General features: G+C 36.7%; 1 protein-coding gene and 1 long non-coding RNA gene across 5 annotated transcripts; one reads left to right on the top strand and one right to left on the bottom strand.

Annotated features, from left to right (window-relative positions):
* Positions 1 to 834: 834 nt before the first annotated feature.
* LOC132846163 (uncharacterized) lies at positions 835 to 4,412 on the bottom strand. Of its 3 annotated transcripts, none has more exons than XM_060870751.1 (3): positions 4,294 to 4,412; positions 1,239 to 1,890; positions 835 to 1,073 (listed from the first exon to the last, which is right to left on the bottom strand). In XM_060870751.1, exons 2-3 carry the CDS (start codon positions 1,882 to 1,884, stop codon positions 988 to 990), a joined length of 732 nt encoding a protein of 243 aa, XP_060726734.1. In that variant the 5' UTR covers positions 1,885 to 1,890; positions 4,294 to 4,412; the 3' UTR covers positions 835 to 987. The 3 variants fall into 3 exon arrangements, with proteins under 3 accessions (XP_060726734.1, XP_060726736.1, XP_060726735.1); XM_060870753.1 differs by lacking the exon at positions 4,294 to 4,412 and adding an exon at positions 2,793 to 2,880; XM_060870752.1 differs by lacking the exon at positions 4,294 to 4,412 and having other exon boundaries at positions 1,239 to 1,971.
* A 7,066-nt stretch (positions 4,413 to 11,478) lies between these two features.
* Positions 11,479 to 13,091, top strand: LOC132846164 (uncharacterized). Of its 2 annotated transcripts, XR_009648464.1 has the most exons (4): positions 11,479 to 12,327; positions 12,432 to 12,464; positions 12,697 to 12,781; positions 12,960 to 13,091. It is a non-coding gene; the product is annotated as an uncharacterized LOC132846164 (long non-coding RNA). The 2 variants fall into 2 exon arrangements; XR_009648463.1 differs by having other exon boundaries at positions 12,432 to 12,781.
* The last annotated feature ends 3,923 nt before the right edge of the window (positions 13,092 to 17,014 follow it).

Genomic DNA, 17,014 nt, shown 5'->3' with positions numbered 1-17,014 from the left:
ATTTTAACGTAATTATCATTGATAGCGGCTCCCTGATGACCTCAAATTAGTTAAAAATCTCCCGGAATCTAGAGGGAGCGAGAGCCCTTGTAGCGCGCGCACGGCAGAGAGCGTGGGTAGCGAGAGACCGTGTGTGTGTGTGTGTGTGTGTGTGTGTGTGCGCTTTTGTCTAAGGGTTTTTTCGGTCTCCGCCCCTTTTTTGACGTTTAAACACCTCATTCATTGCACACATTTCAGTTATGCAGAGAGCAGCAAAGCAAATGTGGGATGTTTTAGCTCAGTGGTTAAGGTATTGGACTACTGATCAGAAGGTCATGGGTTCAAATCCCAGGTCCACCAAGCTTTTGTGGACACAATTGCTCAGTTGTACGCGGAGGCAAGAAGTGTATATTTGGAACAGAGTGCCAGCCAATCAAATTGAAGCATTTTTGCTGCTCTCCCAGATGCTAAATGTACGTCACGGTCAATTTTTATGAATTAAAATGTTTGTCTAGACATCGGTTCGAATCCCACTCAGTGCAACTTTAAAAAATATTCTGCACACTAATTTGTGAACTATAAACACAAATACATATATTTAACACATTTCTGAATAATATATAACGAATTCTGTAAAGTGAGACACACTACATCAAAGAAATAAGTGTAAAACATTATGTTTATTTGGCATTCTAAACACTTTAAAGGAGTAAAACACAATAGAAATAACACACGTAACATATATACGTATTAATGCAACATTAAAGACTAATTAAATTAATACACATTTAAATAAAGAGAAAATATATTTACAAAAGTTTACTGCAGGTGAAAGAAAATTTACAACACATTTTTATTTTCTCCTTTCTGCCACCCATCTCTGTCTTTCCATCTCATTCCATCCATTCCAACGGCACAGACATTTGTTAGTGGAACAAGGCCAGAACATGGCCAAAACAGTGACAAAATAAGAAAGGCTTTTTATTCAGACTTGGAGAGCATTTCATATCACAATTCAACAGAACTGTGCTCCAGTGCTGAGCCTGATGTGTAAAAACCTTTTCCTGGTCCCGCAGACCGTCTCAGTTCAGCAGCTGAGGATGATGATGTTGATGTTGATGACAGTGGTCGTGAAGCGAGTGATAAGCACACAACACATTAACATATACAGCATATTTTTAAGACGTTTGACAAAATGAAACTCCATTTGGAACACAATCAATTCATTACATGCAATCAGTACAGAAAGAAATACTTACACCGCAACTGTAGCTTGGAGGGGGAGATGTTCAGCATCGCACTTGTACATCCGTGTCCCCGGGACACAAGTTGCCCACAATATAAAGGATGCATAACCATCAGCCCTGTTGTTCCAAATCTCCTGCCACGTACTCTTCGCATGAGCACCAAAACCAACCAGCTGGTCACATCCGACGAGGCTGCTGGTACACCTGGATTTTTGGACACATAACTGAGCAGAGACTGAATTTCGTTAAAACTGCAGGCATAATTAGAAAAGGATAACAGACTGCTCTTGCTGGGTCCTTCTGATGTAAAGACCCCCATGGCCTCTTCCTGCTGAAGGTTCTTTATCAGGTAGATGGTGTAACCCATGTCATTTTCAAGAAGCCGCCGGAAAGATTTCCCCTTGTACTTTCCAAACTGCAGGATGTATTCACCAAGAACTTCTCTTTTGTCAGAGGCGTCACCTCCTCTCTGACGGACCACAGCAAGAGCATTTTGCCTGACAAGCTCCTCCTTCTTTGGTGCCGACTTGTCCTGAAGAGCTGGGTTATCTTTGATCACCCTGGCCTCCTCAGTCGGGTCCTGAAGGAGATATCCGAGTGGTCCCTTACGGAACACGACCTTAATGCACCCTGGGCAAAACACAGATTTTTTGTGCATGGTGACCTGTAATACAGAAAGAGTAGTAAATGTTAGATGTTAGCATGTCTGTTTAAAACAAAACCTTACAATAATCTCTATAAAACATTATACACTGTTTGTTTATAATCCCTACCCACCCTGGCCCAAACTTAACAATCATATGATTTAATTATCAGGCAACACTTAACAACTGTTCCCAGACAAGTCTTTCACACCTAGTGGTTTAACACCTAGGAGTGACTTTGACTGATGTATGGAAAAAGGCAATGGGACATAGGAGCCATCACAGACAAAGAGTTTCACACACTCATTAACATATAGAGTATAACTAACACTAAAAGCATTCAATGTGCTTGAAAGTTTTTAAAACAACTGTTCTGTAAGTCATTAAATACATAAAATCAGAAATAAAGTCATGCTCATTAATAATTTAACTAATATATATCACACAATCATCAATTAAACACTCCAACAGGACACAAATAAAGTCATATAAAATTAGTGTAACACATGTAAACATATAGACACGTTCATATAGACATAAAGTAAACATATAGACATAATGGACACGTTCATTCATCGTTTAGTATGTAATTATCATCAACAGGACAAAAATAAACTCATTTAAAATTAGTGTAATACATGTAAACATATAGACACTACAAAAAAACCCAGAAAAAAGAATAGACACGTTCATTCATCGTTTAGTATGTAATTACCCTGGAAAACTCTTTTATAATTTATAAAATTATATATTATATATAATATAGATTTATAATTAATATTAACTTAAAATGACTACTGAATAAACCACAGACGATGTGTCCAAGAACAATCACAAGAAGAAAAAAAACTGTTCGCAGAGAAGCTAATAGGAGCTTAGCATTAACTGTAAAACACAAAGGAGTCATTTTAAGGTAACTTACCTGTGATCGACGGGCCGATACTGTTGAATGAAACAAACGGGAGTCGAGCAGCGCGCTTTATCTCACGGCGCATGCGCGGAAACAGCGCCACAAGAGGGTCAGCGGCCGAAAATATACCGCAGCCGTAGTGATTTAGCACTACCATTGAAAATGAATGGGAAACGGTTTAGGGAATTTTTTTATTTCACGGCGCATGCGCAGATGGGTTAAACAGCGCCACAAAAGCGTCAGCGGCCGAAAATATACCGCAGCCGTAGTGGTTTAGCACTACCATAGAAAATGAATGGGAAACGGTTTAGGGAGTTTTAGCTAAACAATTTAAATTGAAACAAAATATAAGTCACTCTGGGTAAGGGGGTCTGCTAAATGCCGTAAATGTAAAATGAATGAAATGGACTTTTATGGACGATCCTGTTGATGAAGTGTCTGTATTAATTCGTTTGAGCCCAGAGTTGATTTTTGTCACATTCCTATGCATTTTTATTTGAGCGGTACCGTTTTTGTTTACAGTCAATAAGATCCATAATCTCATCCATCCTTACATGAGCCATCGCGGCCATGCTCTTACATCCGAGCAGATGCTTTGCGTTGCCTTACGTTTCTTTGCGAATGGTAGTTTTGCGTATAACATCGGGGATGCAGAACATATTAGTAAGGCTACTGTTTGCAGAGCGGTCAGGAAAGTGCGCCTCGCCCTTAAGCGCTTTCTGTCAATTATTATGTTGTTTCCTGATAAAATAAAATACTGTTCTTCCGGGTTCACCTCTGATATTATAACAGTTGGGAATTTACTCTAAAATAGTAGCCTTACTAATATGTTCTGCAGGGTTAACATACTCAGAGTTTTCACTTAACCTGCTTTCTGAAACAGGCCCCAGGTCTAAATGCCCTCCGAAACGTTTTCGAGACGTCCGGTCGTTCAAACCACTTCAGGAGGTGGTCTGGGGCGCATTTCAGATGAAACTGGACAGGTGTAAATGAATGTGGTTGTTCAAGCCACATACGTCAGCGCTATACTCCTCCCAAACGGAAGTACGTCACTCGCAGGTGACTCGCGAGTCGTGCATCGCGCCAGAAACAAATATGTTTTCCCACCAGTGCTGCTCCGATCTTTCACCCAGGTGTCTCGTTGGGTCTTAAAATGCACTGCTGCCGCCAGCAAAAATGCAGCAAACAGTAAATGCTGTTTTTTGTAGCAACCGCATACACCAAAGCGTGTTCTATTTCAATTATCCCGGAAATGAGGTAAAATATACTTGCATTTTGGGCGGGAGTAAAAATATCGTATATTTGCCAAGACGCAAAGTGGCCTAATGTAAATGGAACAGTTTTAACAAATCAGATAGCTATCGGATCAGAGAAAACACATGAAGTGACCAGGTGTAAAAAAAAAAACCCTGAAACAGGAGCACCATCGGGCCCATGGCAGGGGAGAGAGAATCATAATAATTAATTAATTAATTAATTAATTAATTAATTAATAATAAAAGAGCCCACGTACTTGACGGTAGGAAATTCCCAGCAAATGTCATCATGGTGATCTGTTTACCAAGAAAGTTCATACACGTTTGTGATGTTTTCAATCATTTGTTTCAGGCTGCTCTCTGACCAGCCAGAATATCTCCTATGTCTGTGAAGACATCAGTACAGTCAGAGGATACAGTTTAAGTGTTCCTGGAAGTGTGTCATCTGAATGCCTGAAAAAATGTGAGCACGGCTGGTACAATAAGGTGAGCCTGTCATAGAGAATGCTGTGTTTGTTTGTTTTAGTTGAAGTGAGTTCCTCTAAGCAAGAACCTTGGCACATTGTGTCTTATAGAACAACACCTTAATGGTCGACTCAAAAGAAGAGGCTTTTCATAGGAACCTGACCACAACCACCTGTTTGGATGAAGCCTACTGGAGAATGGACTGTCACTGCTCTGGAAAAGTAAGCATTTTTTATAGATTGTATAACAACGTGGAAAGGAAAGTACACGATCTGGCGTTGTACAGTGAAGAGAAACCTGTATCAGTTCAGAATTTACTGAGGTACAACAGCAATATGGATTCAGATTGGTCTCTAAGGACAGAAATCTCACTTTATGACTGAGGACTTGTGCTGTGTCACATGTTGCCAAGGGAAATTTATATATATAATATATACCATGGGTACCATCCTGGGGGCACGGTGCATTTGGGGGCATTTGCCTCACACCTCCAGGGTTGGGGGTTCGATTCCCGCCTCCGCCTTGTGTGTGCCGCCTTGTGTGTGTGGAGTTTGCATGTTCTCCCCATGCCTTGCCTCAGGGGTTTCCTCTGGGTACTCCGGTTTCCTTCCCCGGTCCAAAGACATGCATGGTAGGTTGATTGGCATCTCTGGAAAATTGTCTATAGTGTGTGATTGTGTGAGTGAATGAGAGTGTGTGCCCTGCGATGGGTTGGCACTCTGCCCAGGGTGTATCCTGCCTTGATGCCCGATGACGCCTGAGATAGGCACAGGCTCCCCATGACACGAGGTAGTTCGGATAAGCGGTAGAAAATGAATGAATGAATGTTATTAGACAGTCTAGCTGTGGAATGATGCAGTTTATGCGCAAGTGAATCTCAGGCACAGGCTCCCCGTGACCCGAGGTAGTTCGGATAAGCGGTAGAAAATGAGTGAGTGAGTGAGTGAGGGTACCATCCTGAAATTTTTGACCATTTTTATAAATTTTTGAAGTGAAAAGAAGAATACCCAATACCTTCAGACAACCTAAACAATGTTTTTAGCAAAGGCTCAATCAAATGGCAAAAGGCTTAAAAATCAATTATGGTCACAAGGACTAACAGTTTCAGCGCATTACAAATACTTGGACTCGGTCAAACAAAATTTGTAAATTGGGTGCCAAAACTTTTGCATAGAACTGGATATCTTAGACATTGTCTGTATTGTACTGGATCTTAGACATTATCAATAACTGAATGTGAGGTTAACTTGAATAAATGGAGTGAAACTAATAAAATTCACCATTAACATGTTAAGTGTTCAGTAAGTTCAGTAAGCCTATTAACTACACTGATGTACTCCTTTTTTAGGCCAATTTCGAGGTTTCCTATAGAGGTAAGTGGTTTGTTAATGATGAATCTGGAGACAGATTTATTTGCACAGCTTATTAAAATGATCTAAATTGAATACAATGTAAACATTGACCGTATATTTGTGTGGTTGTATATACTGTTTTCTTCTAGCTGTTCAAGGGCCTAAGCATGTAAGTGGGGAGGCAGGCTCATACGATGGAAAATGTAAGTTATGTTCACATGGGTTTTAATTGTTTTCATTTAATGTCAAATAAGTTAGAATTTATTATAAATTGAATGAAAATTATATAAGTGAATGAATGAATGAAGAGGAACAATTACTCACAAAAAGTGAGTTATGTAGTGTTTGCTAAAAATGCTATGCATCTATCATTCAAAGTATAAACCCAAGAAACACTTCAAGATTCGTTCCAAGTCTGTGGGTGACTTTAACTCACTAGTCACTGATCAGAGCCACATACTATGGCCCATGGTGCTCAGCCTTATGCTTGTGCAGCCATGCTGAACAAATCCTACCAAGGGGAAAGGGGGTGAGTTTGAGACACTTTAAGGTCAGAAAACAATGCCAATTCGTAATTCATAACTGCTGATGAATTAGTCAGTCAGACTAGGCATTTTGAGCCTAATTGTATGGGTACAGAGCATACACCTGACCCATACAATTAGGCTCAAAATGCCTAGTCTGACTGACTAATTCATCAGCAGTTATGAATTCCATACATACATGCACATAATATATTCTGTTGTTAAATGCAGTCCTTTGTGTTTAGAAGGGGTGAAACCGAACAAGTAAAGACGTGACTTGACACAAAAATATTTGTAGGAAATACAATATTACTGTCACTTTGTAACACAGCATGGTGCCCACAACAAAATGTCCAGTTTTTAAAGGAAGATTATTTTTAGACCTTGTATGTAACTCATGTTCTCTGTACAGCATGCAGTAACTGGTTGCCCTTTATCTTTTGTTTTAGTACATTTTCTGTGGCTCCTATGCATCCCTGTGTTCATTGGGTTAGGATGGTACTGACGAAAAAAATGCTGTGAAGTGGTAAGTTATCAAATCTTCTGAATAACTGATTGATGGTTTAAACATGGATGGAATAATAGGATTCAAGAGTATAAAATGATGTAAAACAGCATTAATTGGACTTATCTAGAGGTGTAAAGGAAAATCAGTCTATCATTTGGTACATCAATTTCTTAGCTTACATCTGTCAGGAAACAAAAAGTAAAACAGTTAATTGAAAATAGAAGAACTTGACAAATAAAGGTGCAACAAGATCAACCTTAGTCATATATTACCTCTCTGTTGCCTTTGACACTGTGAGCTATCAGATCCTCCTTTTACAGTAACTCTCTCTGTTCTAGGCATCAGTGGTACAGCTCTGCACTGGGTGGAATCCTATCTCTCAGGTTGATCCATCAAGGTCTCATGGTGTCTGAATACCAGCAACTCACAACTTGGGCTCCTCACATTAAAGTCAAGGCCTTGACACTTCCCATTAAATATCACAATCATTGTCTGTAAGCTTTAATCATTTTCAGCATGCGGTCATTTGGACTGTTATTATGCCCTGTGTTATTTATTTTAATGAAACAATCATTTGATCATAAATGCTTTGTGAATGATTGATGGATAAATTAAACAGGTTGATTGAGGGATGGATGGGCATTTTAAATGTAAATTAAAAAATAAGTATACTTATTCACACTTTATACATATAGTGTGGTACATAGGATACATATTCACACAAATCTACATCCATGCATTTAACTAACCACTAACTCTTACACCTCTATTCTATGCAATTTGCTCCTCTTTCACTCTTTCACTTTTTTATATATTGCATTTCTTGTTTTTCCCTTTTTTGTAAGTTACTTTGTATATATGAGTAAATGTAAAGATGCACAAAATTATTTCTGTTAATGTATTTCTGCTAAAAGTGATTATATAAGTTACTAAATCCTTTCTTAAACCAGTAAGGCCCCTCCAGTGTCACCCATATGAGGATGGGCTCCCCTTTGAGTCTGGTTCCTCTCAAGGTTTCTATCTTCCATTCAAGGGAGTTTTTAAGGGATAAATACAAACACATTTAAATATATCTAATATTAATCTTGAAATTTGTATTATATTATTCTTTATATTAACCTTTTGTTCTATGTTCTGTAAAGCTGCTTTGAGACAATCTCAGTTGTAAAAAAGTGCTATACAAATAAACTTGTATTGAAATCAATTGAATTTAAAGTTTTGTGGGGAAAAAAGTACTTATGTCTCTGGAGCAGGTGGAGCTTGTTTACATGAACTGCAAATATAGTGTAATAAAGACACAAGCAACACCATCAGTGTGGTTTTCCAGGTATACATCTATTCATGAAGTTATCTCATTTTATTTTACTGAATTAGAGAAATAGACAACAAGAGAAATACTAAAAAAATGAAATATTTTACCACATTGAATACAACTAAATGAAAAGTTTAGTGTTGCACTATAATTTTATAAATTTAGGCAACACTAAACACTATAAGTTTAATGTTGCCTAAATTTATGTTTATTCATAATCTAATCTAATTTAAAATATATCATTGAAAATAGCAGGTAGTATAAAAAGGAAGAAAAGGTTTCATCCAATCCAATCCATAGATACTTGAAGTTGATGGCCATCAAATTGCCTTAAAGGTTTATGTGAGGGTTTTGTACAAGCTAAGGCAGAGATTATGCACAAAAGAAATTACCTCACTGTATGGTGATAGAATATTTTCATTTAATCAAACCTGTTTATTGCTAGATGATATGATTTTAACCCATTCAGCATCTAGTATTCAAGTTTAGTTCAGAAATTTGTTCAGAACTGAATAAAACAAACATTAGAGTTGGGTGGAGGTATTTAGAAAAGTCCTTTCTGTGAGGTGACAGGCTATAATATGACCATGTGTGCACTGGAACATGTCTGGGCATGTTCCATTTCCTCTTGATGGTGGCTACATTGGCTTAAACCATGTTTTTATATACTATGCATCCTCAGAAAAGTCAAATCATAAGGCCTCATACTAGAAAGTTTTCTATTGTTTTCTGTGCTTTAATTCCTGAGTATTTTAATGCAGAGCATTTATGAGCTCTCGTGAGCACCACAGTCAGAAATATACAATACTTAAATTCATTAAGTATACTTATAAAGTATAGTCATTTTCAAAATGACTGTCCTGTTAATCCTATGCCAAAAAAGACAGATGACTCACTTAGTCTTGCTAAATCAAAAATCGGTGATTCTAAAGACAAGAATACCTGTTCTTATTTCTATTTCTTTCTTTCAATTTTAAGACAGATTTACTGTTTAACTTAATCTAATTATTTTAGGATGACAAAACCAAAACCACTCCGTCCAGGGTGTATCCTGCCTTGATGCCCGATGACCCCTGAGATCACAGGGAGCACAGGCCCCCAGGTGACCCGAGGTAGTTCGGATAAGCGGTAGAAAATGAATGAATCCAAAACTTTTGCAGATAATCAGAGCTTTTATCCAGATAATCCAGCCTTTACAGATTCAAAATGACAACACAATGATTTTTTTTCCCTTTGGTCACACCTTCACTGCTTATATAGCCAGCAAAACTGAGTCAGTAGGTCAGAATATCAGTTGTGCACAGGGGCACATACAGTAGTAACTCTGTGTTACTTACTTTACTTTATTGTCCCCAAAGGGGAAATTCCTTTCCACAACACTGCACTTGTTCGACACACACAACATAAACATAAACAGCCATAATACACACATGTCAAGAAACATTCAGAATAAACACTCAGCGATGTCTGTTGTTAAGATACTTAATGACTGAGGGAATCAGGCTTCTTCCAAAGCGGGCCCTGTTGTACTACTTGCTGCCTGTCGCTAAGGAAGTTGTGTATAAGTTGAATCAGATTTCAGCAACAGCTTCTCCAGGCATTTCACAATTATAGATGATAAATCATCTAATAAATGGGTGGCTACATCTAATAAATGGGTTTTTAACAAGACCTTAAACACAACCAGTGACTTTGCTTCATGTTCTATTTATTTGTAGCTTTTTTTATTCTAATCTATTTATGTTAAATGTTCATACTGACACAATATTGTAGTTTATCTTGTATGTTTTACATTTACAGATTAAATTAATGAAGGGGGATTTTAAGATGTTTTATGTTCACGTTAGTACGTACAACTCAGATGTTACACCCGGGGTGCCTAGTAAATAATGGAAAGTATATGTTTTATTCATAAAACTAGACCACATGTTTGTACCTGTAGGTGCTGACAATGTCCGGTAGGTGGTGCTATTAAAAAGGAATTAAAAAAAAATAATAATCACGTGAATCACTTGTCTAGACTCACGCGTAAACGTGCGAGCTCCTCGAGCCGGGACAGGAGGTAAGATGGCTTTACTGAAGCTCTGTCTCGCGCTGTTTTTGTTCCCCGGATGCGTCCTCATAAATACGCACGGTGAGTAGCTCTTTTCACACACTTTTTTTATCCATAATCTCACACGGGAAACATGACTCGATGTATAGCAATAGAAATCCTAGAATGTTTAGTCCTCGGTGATGCATTATGTTTAGAATCGCGGTGTATCCGACATCCTAACGTTTTGTCATACTTTAAAATACTTTAAAGATTTTTCCACAACGCGCAACGAGTTGCGCAATTTTACGCGCTCACCGGTAACCAGCATCTATTTAATCAGCTTCCGAGTCTGAATCAGCTTGGTGGTCTGATTTGACCCTACTAAGTTCGTGAAACATTTTAAATCCTTGTTGATATAGACAGTAAACTGTTTGTCCTTGGACAGTTTGCGCAAGCCTCAGCACTCATGGGACGATTTTGTGAACGATGCGTAAAAATGGCAGATCTTTACGCATCCTTAGTCAGGATCCTACACCCTTATTGTCGCGGATAGCTAACCAGCCCATGAAGAGTTTACTTTGACAGTTGTCACCTCAGATTTGCTGATTGTGGATAAATACAAACACATTTAAATATATCTAATATGAATCTTGAATCTATCTAACGTAAATCCAGCCTGCCTCGACGAGGGCGCGTCCATTTCGCCTCATATGAACTGAATATGATCAAAGTGACCGATAATGTAAACCGGCTATAAAAGTCATAAATCAACTTGTAACGTCTCTATCAATCACGTGTCTTTTAAAGGCTTTTTGTATACCATGAATTTTTTATAATCTACGCAAGTGTCAAATCAAGATGCTTTTTTTCCATTTCAACAATATATAGCTGACGCAGCACATAATGAAAGGAGACAACGTTGCTCCAGGGTCATGGTGCTACATAAAACACAGAAAGAGCTACGGGGAACAAAGAGCTAAGGATTTCAGTTAGTTAGTCCTAGACACATTAAATGCATCTGTGCAAACAGTGCAATACAAAAGATCTACATTATATTATGTGCATCACGCATGCAATATTATGTAAATCAGTTAAAGTTGACGTTGTGTATGAAATGTGCTGTATGTGCTATTAGAATTTGACCAGAGAGAATGCGAGAACTAAGGGAGTTCTAAGGAATGATAGCCTTTATTTAACTGCAGTTGAAAAGCCCTGTATTGTACTTACTAGAAGCTAATCACTGCCAAACTTTTTTTTTAGAATGTTCTCTGGAGGAAGCCGTCACCTGTGACAGCGGTGGCAACGCTTCTTTAGATACTCATGCATTGTATGACCAGTATCACAATGACGAGTGTGACTGGACTATTAAGAACAAGGTATATACAAACATGTACAAATATTGCAGTGCTAAATGGATGAAGTAGTCACTATCCACATTCATGTGTTTTCTCATGCTGTTTTTTCACATGTAGGATGGCATTAACAGAAATTAACAGATTCTACAAGTATAAATGTCCAATGCACCTTGCCTGAGATTCACTTGCGCATAAACTGCATCATTCCACAGCTAGACTGTCTAATAACATTCATTCATTCATTTTATACCGCTTATCCGAACTACCTCGGGTCACGGGGAGCCTGTGCCTATCTCAGGCGTCATCGGGCATCAAGGCAGGATACACCCTGGACGGAGTGCCAACCCATCGCAGGGCACACACACACACACACACTCTCATTCACTCACACAATCACACTACGGACAATTTATCCAGAGATGCCAATCAACCTACCATGCATGTCTTTGGACCGGGGGAGGAAACCGGAGTACCCGGAGGAAACCCCCGAGGCACGGGGAGAACATGCAAACTCCACACACACAAGGTGGAGGCGGGAATCGAACCCCGACCCTGGAGGTGTGAGGCGAACGTGCTAACCACTAAGCCTAATAACATGATTATTTTATTTGTTTAATATTTCATTTAATATTTTGTTTAATTATTCATAATGTTTAATAGCTTCATATACTATATGATTTAATTGATTACATCTTGTGTCTTTCTTTTTCAGCGCGTTGACAAGTGCATTTGCTACAAGTGTGAGTACCCATCTACTTACATTTAATTTCCCTTAAAGTGGGGAGGGAAAAACTTATTTTTGCTGTTTAACATGATTGAATCAATGTTTTCTGTCTTTCTGTAGTAAAACCCAATGATCCTCCAAGTTATGGAGCAAGTGAGTAGAACATAAAATTAAGCTCTTCCATTTTTCTACATTAATTTGGCACTCAGTTTCTGTGACATATCACACAGTAAATTATGGAATATGGACATAGTATATCAATAGGATAAAATAATTTGTCATTCACTGTTGTTGAAAATCTGTTTTACTTTAGAAATCTGACCAATGATTTTGTCACTTATAATCCTGAATACCTCATTGTATAATTATCTTGCATGGGTTTTAGCTCGCAATCACATTGGGTGGGAAGTGGTTGTTCTGTGTGTATTGTGGTGGACGATTTGGTGGTGGTGCTGGAACTGACTGATAAAGTAAGTATAAAAGTTTGACATTGTAATGTTAGTGTATGTATTAATAAACACACATAGGTGTAAGTTGTGTGATGTTAGTGTATGTACTATAAAACTCAGTTACTAAAAATACATTTATTTTCTCTATTTTGTGTGGTCACTGCTGTTTATACAGTTACTTTGTTCTCACCTTTTATAGCAAAACATTCACGATCACAGATGATGATGGAAGTTTGGCTTCACGCTTTATTGGATCTGCAATTTTTATGATTTTAATACACAATTTGGCCAGAGGGTTGTGGAAACCTGACAATCACACAAAGACACATTTTATTTGGTGCTGGTTGCAGCTGAAGCCCTAAGCCCTGATTTTGAACGCTTGTACGTTACTAATGAATATTTTAACACTACCTAGCATTCACAGCATACACCTCGTGACTGCTCACATCCTGCATGTGCAATGGTATCTCAGTGCTGAATCTCAGGTTAAAATAACACAGATCTTAAATACATAAATGATTGAAGGAAACATCAAATTCTTTGCTGTTTTGTAGCCTAAAATCTTTATAATACATCTATCATGAAATGTAGTGCATTTAAAGAACATATGCACCTGATGTGTTAGTGGTCCCTTGGTGTTCTCTTAGCCTCACTGTCCTGTGAGGTCTTAGAATAGGCATGACATTTCTATTCTGTATTCAACATGACAATTCCTCTCAAAGGAGTTCAGGGCTCTGTGGAGGACCTTGAAGTTCCTCAACTTCATAAACCATGCTTATTTCAGAGCTGTATTGTCAGGATGGGCATCTTAGTACCTGTGAAGAGATATTGTAATGCTTCAGTATACAGTATATAGACGTCCTACACTACTGTGTGATTACAAAAATACTTTGTAGTAATAGATTGGGAAAGAATCACATATAAGTGTGCTGGTCAGGTGTCCATGTACCTTTTGGTCATATAGTGTGTCTTGATCTTTCTTTGTTGCATCTTTTCATATTCTCCTACTTTTCTGTCTACATGTATACATATTTTAAAAATATTTTGCATGCATTTTAACTGTCTTTGGACTTTAAGACCATGAATTTGCTAAGAATATATACTATAAAACATTTACGAACAAGTAAATATAACGGATTAATTTTTAATAGTATAATGAATTTGAATATTTATATACATGGATACTATATAAGTTTCCAGTTTATTAAGTACATTCTGTTTCACTTAAGCACAGCATTGGTGTTTTGTGAAGGGTGTAGTAGAGAAGATCTCTGTTTGTTCAGAGGAACATATGAGAGGTGGTCATTAATTCGAGACCTACTAAGTGATCTAGATGGTAAATAGCTTTTTTTGGACCTTAACATTTCTGTTTTTAGACAATAATTTTACATAAGACTACAAAGAAAAACAATCACAAAACTCCTCATTCACGCAAGGAGTTATACAGTAGGTAGTATTGACTGACTATTTTATTCAGTCAGTTAAAGCTATCTTTTGATATATGTATGTATTTAATGAAAGCCAAGTGTGGTTTAGCTGTTTTGTGGAAGCTACAGACAGAGTAGAGGACAGAGCAAAATCAAATAATTATTCAAATTTATTATAAATATTATACATTTATTTATTCAATTTAATATAAATGTCTTTTAAAATATATACATTTCAGGGTCTTAATTGTCCAAAGACTGTAAGCACTACCACTGTGTGTAGTGTTAACCATTTATCACACAGTCAAATGCCTGGTGTAAGAGCAATTTTTAACCATCTAATGCCACATCACTATGTACTGGCACATATTTGTAATTGGAAAGCTGTGGAAGCTCAAACAATGACATGCTGTGCCAGTGAGGACACATGTATTATTTATGTATTAATGTTTCAGACATTTATACTGCACACAGCAACTCTTTATACACAGGTAATCACTGAAATGTGTGTGTATGCGGTAAATTGCTTCTGTCTGGCTTTTTTTCTTCCATTTTTAATCCATGCTGATATAACAAAGCAGTGCTATAATAAAGCAGAGTGAAAGACATGACTGTGCTTCATTTCACTTAAAATGCAGATCATTTAAACATTCATAAAGGTGATAAAATATATATAAACTTTCAAATGTTCTATATTTTAAAGTGTAAGTTTAAAATGCACAAGTTCTAGTTTAAGACATTCATATGCTTACAAGCCAATTTACAGCTCTATAAACAACACACTCCAGCTCCTAATGATAAATGATGAGATTTCACAAGTGGAGTTATTGTCCTTTGTTCTTTATAATTTTAATAACCTTTATGAGATGATCTTACATGTTACTGTTGCTACACTGATCAGCCATGACATAAAAACCACCTGCCTGATATTGTGTACGCACTAAAACAGCTCTGACATGTTGTTTTATTAAAGACTTTACAGTTGCGGACTCATAATCTTTATACTTTTAAGCCACAAGACACAGTGAATTTCTCTTTGATGTTAACTGACTTACTGCTAGCAAGCGTATTATTTTTCTTCTGTAATGTATATATGTTGTTGTATTTGACATGGACTGCTTAGGCTGTTTTAATACAAGTCTTTAGCTTTTCAATCTATAAAAGCTAAAAACCAAGAGAGACTGAGCTGATGGAGAGCTTTGTGTGCCTGCGGGCACATCAGCTTTGTGTTCTACAACTATAAACATGCTCAGGTTTCACAATGGGTGAGTATCACAAATGGAGAGATTAAATTGCCAGTAAAATAGTTTTTTTTTTAATATTTACAGTTTAGTAATGTACAAGACAAATAAAAGTTATGGTTAAGTTATTATTTATGTGACTCAACACTTCGTAACTCTAGTTGACAAAATGATAGATTAAGTCAGTCAAGAAGCTTTTATTGTCATTTCAACCATATATAGCTGTTGCAGTGCACAGTGAAATCAGACAACATTTCTCCAGATCCATGGTGATACTTAGAACAAAGACAGAGTAACATTAAAGACAGAGTAACAGATGCACTTAATGTAGTAACATTAAGTGCATCTGTGCAACCTGGGGCAAACAGTGCAAGACAAAAAGACAGAAAGGCAGAAAGACGGTGCAGGACAAAAGATAATAAACAAAAATAGCCCCGATACAGTGAACTGTATGTTCAATCAATATTGTGTGTGCAGAAATACTGGAATGATCCCTAATATTATAGCCGCAGTTACATGGGGTAATGAAAAGTATTGTGCAAAACAGCAATCCACTGAAATGTGAGACAGCAAGTTACTTTTATTGAATATATTTAGGCAGATAAAGGTGGGTTACTTTTACTTTTGAGGCTGTGGATTATAGTTCATAGAACAAACATTTAGGGAGCTAAAAAAAATGCTTGTAAGACAAAGCAGATGTGGTTTAGTGTGTAAAAGAAGACATGGGTGAAATAAATTTCTTCTTTTGAATTTTGCCAAAGGCTGTCAGAATGTGTGATGGTTTTGAAAGCTTTTGTTAAGGATGAAAAAATTAACAACAACGTTTCCTCTCCAGGTGCAAATTGCAGTCATTCAAAAGAGGCTCGGGATGCATTAACAAGCAATAGAGGAAGTCATGTGTTATATTAAAAAAAGGATCATTTTAAGCAGGAAAAGTGGTGTAGTGTATAATATGGGAGGAATTCAGCTTTCTTGTTGACTATTGCTTTTGAAAGCTGTTGGTAGAAAGGAAACCGTTTCCTTTCAAGCTGCATGTATGGCGATCGAAAATATGCTGTTACTCTTGATATTTTCTCTTTCCACAAAATGGAAAGTAAATAAACAAAAGAGAAATTCCAATCAAATCAATATTTGCAGGTAGATTTAAAAATCTCAATTGTCTATGGAATTAGGTTTTTTATATATATACATATATATATATATATATATATATATATATATATATATATATATATATATAATAATTTTATTATTATTAAAATAATAATTAAATAATTAATAATTATTATTATTATATATAATAATTTTATTATCATTGCAATATTATATATATATATATAGTTATTTTAACTCTAGTTATTGCCATTTAACTAGAGTTAGCATAGCACTATATTATATATATATATATATATATATATATATATATATATATATATATATAATATAGTGCTATGCTAACTCTAGTTAAATGGCAATAACTAGAGTTAAAAGCATAGCACTATATTATATATATGTATATATATACAAGTGTGACATTTTCCAACTTCTACTGACTCAGCATACATTAGTCAGCAAAATGAATAAAC

Source organism: Tachysurus vachellii, chromosome 5 (assembly GCF_030014155.1).
Source record: "Tachysurus vachellii isolate PV-2020 chromosome 5, HZAU_Pvac_v1, whole genome shotgun sequence".
Taxonomy (NCBI): domain Eukaryota; kingdom Metazoa; phylum Chordata; class Actinopteri; order Siluriformes; family Bagridae; genus Tachysurus; species Tachysurus vachellii.
Note: the sequence above shows the minus strand (reverse complement) of the source record. Positions and strands in the feature narration are given on the sequence as shown.

What these genes read in the sequence shown, in the direction of transcription:
- LOC132846163 (XM_060870751.1), bottom strand. Translation starts at nt 1,884, where the DNA reads ATGCACAAAAAATCTGTGTTTTGCCCAGGGTGCATTAAGGTCGTGTTC. An exon ending in CTCCAAGCTACAGTTGCGGT is followed by an intron (nt 1,074 to 1,238) that starts GTAAGTATTTCT and finishes CATCATCCTCAG; the next exon opens with CTGCTGAACTGAGACGGTCT.